The sequence below is a fragment of the Pezoporus occidentalis genome, unplaced genomic scaffold (assembly GCF_034315485.1).
Source record: "Pezoporus occidentalis ecotype Australia unplaced genomic scaffold, CSIRO_AGI_Poc_V1 ctg57, whole genome shotgun sequence".
NCBI classification, from domain to species: domain Eukaryota; kingdom Metazoa; phylum Chordata; class Aves; order Psittaciformes; family Psittacidae; genus Pezoporus; species Pezoporus occidentalis.
This window is the reverse complement of record NW_026915910.1, coordinates 3,925,860-3,933,202: the sequence shown is the minus strand read 5'-3', so window position 1 is coordinate 3,933,202 and position 7,343 is coordinate 3,925,860. Positions and strand designations below refer to the sequence as shown.

The 7,343-nt window shown below is 39.4% G+C and overlaps 1 protein-coding gene across 2 annotated transcripts; it reads right to left on the bottom strand.

Moving 5' to 3' along the window:
• Positions 1 to 525: 525 nt before the first annotated feature.
• Positions 526 to 7,220, bottom strand: CENPQ (centromere protein Q). Of its 2 annotated transcripts, none has more exons than XM_062638505.1 (9): positions 7,192 to 7,220; positions 5,421 to 5,547; positions 4,639 to 4,696; positions 3,642 to 3,756; positions 3,333 to 3,401; positions 2,012 to 2,141; positions 1,617 to 1,736; positions 1,376 to 1,453; positions 526 to 982 (listed from the first exon to the last, which is right to left on the bottom strand). In XM_062638505.1, the coding sequence occupies exons 1-9, from the start codon at positions 7,203 to 7,205 to the stop codon at positions 854 to 856; spliced, it is 840 nt and encodes a 279-aa protein (XP_062494489.1). In that variant the 5' UTR covers positions 7,206 to 7,220; the 3' UTR covers positions 526 to 853. The 2 variants fall into 2 exon arrangements, with proteins under 2 accessions (XP_062494489.1, XP_062494490.1); XM_062638506.1 differs by having other exon boundaries at positions 4,639 to 4,693; positions 7,192 to 7,212.
• Positions 7,221 to 7,343: the final 123 nt, after the last annotated feature.

Below are 7,343 nucleotides of genomic sequence, written 5' to 3'. Positions count from 1 at the left end.
ATGACCTGACAGTTAATAAAATGTAAGGTGAGTACACAACTCTTAGATTAGAGCTTTGCTCTGTAATGCTCTTACCTGCATTCTCAGCCATCTGCATTAAAACATATATATACACATATAAAGAAAAAACAACAACAACAACAACAAAAAAACAAAACCAAAAACCATAAAAAATCCCAAACAACAAAACCCAATTAAAAAAAATAATACGACCCACCTGGTTTAAGTGATGAATGTAAAAGTGTAAAAATATCATGTATATTTGATACTCAATTATTCAATTCCCTACCATGGAGGTTTTTTTAGTTAAAAGTAGTAAGAAAGCTGAACTGGAGATTTGCAACTGAGCATCAGATAATCATACTTTAAAATCTGTGTTTCAAATTTAAAGTGGATTTAACTCCAAAACAAACGTTAGTTTGGTAACAGATACTACCTGCACTGATCTATAAATGTGATAATAAATGTCCAAATATAATGGAATATGTTACTCATCCTATAAAAATACCCAGACCAAGAATCCTAAGATAGTATGTAGTATCATTAGAAGTCATCACAGGTACAAAAAAAGAAACCCAACCCCAAAACCTGGATCGATCACTTAAATCACTACAGTTGCAGAATGACTCTACATATTTGTATATCAATATTCACAGAAACAGAAATTCAGCAGTTACAGCTGTAAAACTACTAGAAGAAAATAGTGTTTCCATGATCAGCATCCTGCTGCTCTACAGTAACACAGAGTGCTAGCCCAGGTTATCTTCTTCAAAGGAGGCTCCATATAGAAACCAGGTAATTCTATTTTTCTTTCCATTTGAGATATATATATATATATGTATATTTCAGTTTTTCAGAGGAAGTCCACCTTCTCATAGGTCTTTTCAATGAGGGTTAACAAGTTCTTCAAGTCAGCTGACTGCTGAATAGCATTCATATCCTTTAAAAGACCTTTCTGATTTTCCATCTTCAAAATTTCTTCCTAAAAGGAAAACAAAATAAAAGACAACAAACAACAGCTTTCATCAAGTCCAACAGAAATTTCACTTTCATGCAGCCTAGCTGTACACAGAATGAGACAGTCTTCCTTCCATCAGTTACAGAGAGATATTTCATAAAATAAATTACAGGTTCCCTAAGACCACAGGGTTCCTAGGAAAAGACATGTGATCCCTTAAATGGCAGGGGGTTTAGGGTTTTGTTCTGTTTTTTTTAAATTTAATCTAATAGATCTAAATGAAAAAAGGAAGAAAAAAAAACCACCTATATTTCAGAATTTTCAGAATTGCCCCCTTGGCAGAGGTTAAGTGATAAAAGCACACTCTTGCCTTCCTTCTCTAGCCAAGGCATCTCTGAAAATATATTCCATGCTCACCTGCAAAGTGGGTGCCTGTAAACTGCGCCTGGGGAGTTTTGGAAGGTGGAGTGCTCCACTGACATTTTCCTGGAATACCTAAAAAGGGGAAAAGAGTTAAAAATAGATAATTAAACCAAAACCAAACTTCAGGCACACAAGTAGGAAAATAAACTGGCTGTCATTATCCAATTTCTGAAAACTAAACTTTCAACAGCATTGTCCTAGTTTCAGCTTAAACCATAGCATCTATTGGGAATACCTTCTTGGCCTTTTTTTCATCTTCCTCTAACTGGTTCTTGAGCACCTGGATTTTGTACTGCAGTTGCTGTATATTTTCTTCCCTGCGGTCTGCTGATTGCTTAGCTTCATTTATTTCTTCCTAAGACAAAATAGACATAAAACCAGAATAAAATTTACCTTAGAGATGGTAAGTCTTTTGTGTATGAGACGCTGATAATCAGCATCAGCCAAGTCACTGAAAAATCATCCGAAAAGATACACTGCTTTGTAGTGAAAGTGAGTGATAATGATGAATAGCGGATGTCAACTCACAACACCACAGACACAGACAACAGTCCAACTACTAAGAAGCTACAACACAATGAGCAACAGCAGATAGGCAAGATATTTTTCTCCCTTCCTTGCTTTTCATACCTGCAATCGTACCAAACACTCTTCATTTGCCTTTAGCATTTGTTTCTCCGCCATCTGAAGGTTCGAGAGATTCTTCAGGTTGCCCAGCTTCTGTGGAGGCACCTTTAAAGTCCTGAAACATCTCAGCACTCTTTATTACAGAGAAAGAAGAGCATAATTTGTTTGGAATTCTTTGCAAAGCAAGAAGAAAGTTACTAATGACTTCTCTGAGAGAAACTGAATTCAGTTTAGCCCAGTTACTGCCAGTGAAGTGAAAGGATCCAAACAGAATAAAAAGCTGTCTTAAATTGTTTTCCAAAAATCACATGGAATAGATGTCTAAGGGAGAAACTACAAACAAGAAATCTGACCACTCTAACCTTTGCTATTACATTGACATTGTGTGGTTTCTATCCCAATGGCCTGTACACTTCCTGACTGCAAACTGACATTAACTAATATTTTCCCAGTTCTAACCTTTCTGCTTGGAAAGTAAAACTAAGTTCTAAAAGCAGCATTTTTAACTGCTTCCAAAAAAGATCATTTTAGTAAAATCTGTAAGTGCTTTTGTGAAACATTATATCGTTTTACACCAGAGGAAGAGTTTCAGCTTGCTCTCAAACGTCCTTCCAATTCCGTATTGGTACACCAAACAGCCATGCATCTCAGATAAGACTGCAGAAGTTTGGCAACTCAGAAATTAAATATTACAAATTAAACATTTAAACAAAATAACTTATGAAAAACTAGCTCCTCATGTTTGAATCCTGAAGCACTGTAAGAATAAAGAAAGCAACATATAGGATTAGGCCCTATGCTGATAAGAGCCTAGAATACATACACACACAGACAAAAATTTTCAGAGAGTGTACGTAACTACTCCCACAATGACATAAAAAGGCTACAAGTTATGCTCCAACACAAAATTTCAATTCACTTTGAAGTAACTTCGACAGCCAGAAAATGAACTAGCCTTTAAGAAAGTTTTGCTATAACTACTCCCTCCACTTTCATGAGATGGTAACAAAATAAATAACTGCCTGCAAAGTTAAACCCTGTATAAAGAGTACAAAGCTGATTAAGGAGCATTTAAGAATACCTCCTCGGTTCTGTTACTCCTATAGAAGTAGTTAAAGTGGGTCTTTCATCTACATTTGCTTGTCCACTTCAATCAACGAACTGTTGAGATATTTCCCCAATTGATTTTGCACCAAGTCCCCCTTCCAAGATTTCCTAAATGGAAATTTCCTAAATGCTCCCAGAAGCAATTCTGTAAACATGGTACAAAACAACTGGATAAACTAAATCCTTCTCTCTTTTTTTTTTAATTATAATTTCTTACCTTTCTTTCAGTAAATTGAGGTGCTCCTGAACATCACCTTTTCTTTCCCTTTGTTGGTACAAAATAGATCTGGAAAGAAAATAAAGGCAGAATTTTCATTGCAAAGCCTGCAAGTACAGGGAGTACATCAGATTAGGTGAATGTAGAACTTCTCTAGCTAACAGTTTCTAAATTCAGATATAAAGCATTATATTATACCAGACAAACTATACATAGCCAGCCACATTGCCCAAAAATGCAAAGCTTTTCCAGTTCAAGCAACGTCATGATTTTTACTTTATTCCAACCACCAAGACATCTGGCACTTACAGTATTATTGAATCCATTAAAGTTTCCAGAAACTGCCTACTGTTCTCTGAGAGAGTCTTCCAAGATCCTATTTTAGCACTGGTTAGCTTCACTTTTTTTGAAAAAACTTTTTCTCCTGTTAATACGAAGGCAAAAAAGAAAAAAATATGATTTGTCAAACCTGGATAGACAGCTTTTGACTCCATTTAGATCATAGTCAAAGGCGTAACAGTTAAGATTTTTCCATGTCACAAATTTATCAGGTCAGATCTATCCGCATTAGGTGGTATTTCTTATTTTCAAGTCACAAGCTGTTTAAAAAGCACAAACCAGAAAAGTATCTTTATTACAGTAGTTTCATTCTAAAGATATATTTCCCAAAGTCACTGGCAATACAAGCAAGAAAACCCAGACTGAAATAAAATAGAGTGAGAATATACCTAGGAGATAAATTCGGTGCAGCAGGGGCTGCATCTCTGTACATCCAACACAGCACACCAGTCTTAAGACAGAGGGTTAACAGAGAAGACTATGACCTGTGACGAGATGTTCTGGGTGCTTGTGGTGGGATTTTACAAGAGAAGAACACTACTTGCAAACAAAAGTATATGATTAATTCATGCATATACAACACATATATAGTATAAGGCACTGGAATGGGTTGCCCAAGGAAGTTGCGAATGCTCCATCCCTGGCGGTGTTCAAGGCCTGGTTGAACAGAGCCTTGGGTGACATGGTTTAGTGTGAGGTGTCCCTGCCCATGGCAAGGGGGTTGGAACTAGATGACCTTAAGGTCCTTTCCAACCCTAATATTCTATGATTCTATGATTCTGTGAATACTCACCAGCTAAGACTGCACTGCAAATACTGTTACCATTCAGAAAGAAAAGTCTGAAACTTATTTCAGTGACGCTTCATATATCTAGGATTTCAACACAGCAAGTTTTATTGTTTTTTTAAAACACTGAATTTACATTAGACAAACATAAGGAAACATAAAGAAAGAATACAATCCTACTTGCAGGGGAATAGTCGCTGTCTTCCTCAGCTTTCCTTTTGACTGTCTGAGTGACCTGCTGAAGAAAAGCACTTGCAGCAAATGTGGTAATTTTGAAACACCATCTACTACTAGCAATCCACTGTAAAAAGACTGTGAAAACTCGTCAATGCTTGACAGAGGTCTGTTGATGCTCACCACAAAAAAGGCTTTTTGAACTGAAAAACAGTAATTCATCTCAAGCAGGTTGAGGAAAGCAATTCACTCATCCTCATTCCTCCCATTCCAAGAATGAGGTCATGAAATAAGAAATGCATAAGGTATTTGGCTGTCTAGCCACATCTTGAATTCATGTCATTCATAAATTCAGGGGTTAAGCAAGCTCTCTCCAACAAAAAGCTGCCTATGCCAATCCTGAGACATGCAGGGAATATATTCCAGGACTGAACAAATAGAGCTAAATGATGTCTGAGTTTATCACTCTGTTCAAACAGATACTATGCAGCTCTTCATAATTGCACAGCCAGCCTGCCCTTTTATTAATGACTGGGCAATGTTTCCCTCTACTTGTCACAGGCACAGTAGCACACAACTAGAAATTCTAGAAACCAGGAAGCAGCTAAGGCACTGGGTGTCAAAAGACCTGTTCACACTGGACATTTCCTCAAGAGGACTGTGTTTAGTTAATGAAATATTCTCTAAAAATTCCAGTTCAAAAATAGGCAAAAATGCCTCTTCCCTCCCTCCCCCCCCCTCCTCCCCCCTTTGGTTACTTTTCTAATTTGATACAAAATAATGATTACCTTTCCTTTATGACCTTGTTTTCTTCCTTCTATATCTGTTCCCTTTTTCTTGCTGGAATGCCCTGGTTGATTTTGTGATTTAACTGTTTTCTTTACTGATGTCCCACCAGCGGTCTTCCCCATTTTACTGCAATATACATGACGTTCATTATCCATAAACCAAATGAAGCAGGAGGACAAAACCCAAGTTAAAACCCAGCAATTACAGCCCATACAGTACAACCACACATTAACAAACAAAATTAGATGGAAACACCCAGTGCTAAATGTGTCCAAACATTTGCATGTTTGCTAACCCTAAGCCTTTTAAATCTTGCATACTTATTGAAGTGCAGGACCACTAAAAAAGCATCTCCATTTGCCTTTTAGATGAGTCTTTGTCTGTTTCACACCTCTTTCTAAACTGAACAGTCTAATTTGTTCCTAAAGGCCTCCAGCAATAGAAATTCTTTATCTTTGTAATGCAGTTTAGTACAGTCATCTTATTACCAGAACTTTTTGCCCTAGCACTTAACTATAATGTTCCTTACTGTGATATGCAGATAAACTCCACAACTCGTTAAGGTTGTAAAGTAGGTATGCTTTTATTCAGCACTGAGGCACATGGGGGATAGCTCCTCCAAAGGCATACACAGCCCAGTGTTGTTTCCCTCTACATTTATCCTCTAAAGTAATATATATCTATTAGGTTACACAATACGCCTATACATATTCATGTCCTATCCCCGTATCATATTATAATGAGCTAAAAGGTCCTTTGCGCCTGCACAGTGTCCCCTAAGGGTTACCGGCGAGGGTCTCAAGATGAAGTAAATGAGCCTGAACTTGTCGCCTCAGGCCTGAACTTTTCACTTCTAGTTGTCCGGCATGCTCCCTGGGTGTTTAAACCCCAAAGGTGGTTTTAGCCAGCTTAGGGGTCCAGAGGGCAGGAACTAATTTACAGTTCCTTCCTCTTATCAGCAGTCTACATTGTTTAGCAAGCAACTTCAGCCTCTAATTAATCATCCCTTAACCCTAACTCCCTTGCATTGGTTAACCCCTCGCATCAGCTGCGGTTTAAACCTACACTTTCTTTTCTTACTCGCTATAGAGATGGAGGAAAAAAGAACCACACAAGAGAGAATAGTTGTTACACCACACTACCTTTCTCTTTTCTAAGTACAACAGCAACTCAGATGTATTCAGTTTTTCTTGCATTCCTTCAGGCCACTTCTCCCTTCACACAGAGGATCGCAGCTCGACAGACAGTCACAATGAACACCAGCTAAATCACACAATGGTTTGGGTTGGAAGGAACCTTAAAACACATTCAGTTCCAACCCCCTGCCACGGGCAGGAACACCTTCCACTAGACCAGGTTGCTTCAAGCCCCATCCAAACTGGCCTTGAACACTGCCAGGGTTGGAGCAGCCACAGCTTCCCTGGGCAACCTGTGCCAGTGCCTCACCTCACCACCCTCACAGGGAAGAGTTTCTTTCCTCTATCTAATCTACATTTCTCCTATGTCAGTTTAAAGCCATTCCCCCATGGTCCTATAAACAAGCCCTGCCTCTTCCCCGTCCTCCAGTAGCTACAGGTTTTGTGGGACAGCGTTAGCAGAACCACTAGTCCTCAGCGCGGACTACAACTCCCGGAATGCAATACTGCCCGCCAGGGCTATAGGGCTCTCGAGCGAAACGCATGCTGGGAGTTGTAGTCTTAACCCTCCCCCCCATCTGGCCCCGTCCCCAAACTCCTGCCCCCCGTTGCTGCAGGACGACACCGCGGGAACCTCCACAACACCATCCACCAGATCTCACCGCCCCGACACCCGCCCAAGGCCCCCACACTCAGTCAGTGCCTCACCACACCCGCAGATCCCGCGCTGGACCGCCAGCCGTTATCAAACCGATCTGCCCGCGCAAAGGGGCGCACGCGCAACTG

What these genes read in the sequence shown, in the direction of transcription:
- CENPQ (XM_062638505.1), bottom strand. An exon ending in CAGCGACTATTCCCCTGCAA is followed by an intron (nt 3,757 to 4,638) that starts GTAGGATTGTAT and finishes TCGTATTAACAG; the next exon opens with GAGAAAAAGTTTTTTCAAAA. An exon ending in AGTGTTTGGTACGATTGCAG is followed by an intron (nt 1,737 to 2,011) that starts GTATGAAAAGCA and finishes ATTTTGTCTTAG; the next exon opens with GAAGAAATAAATGAAGCTAA.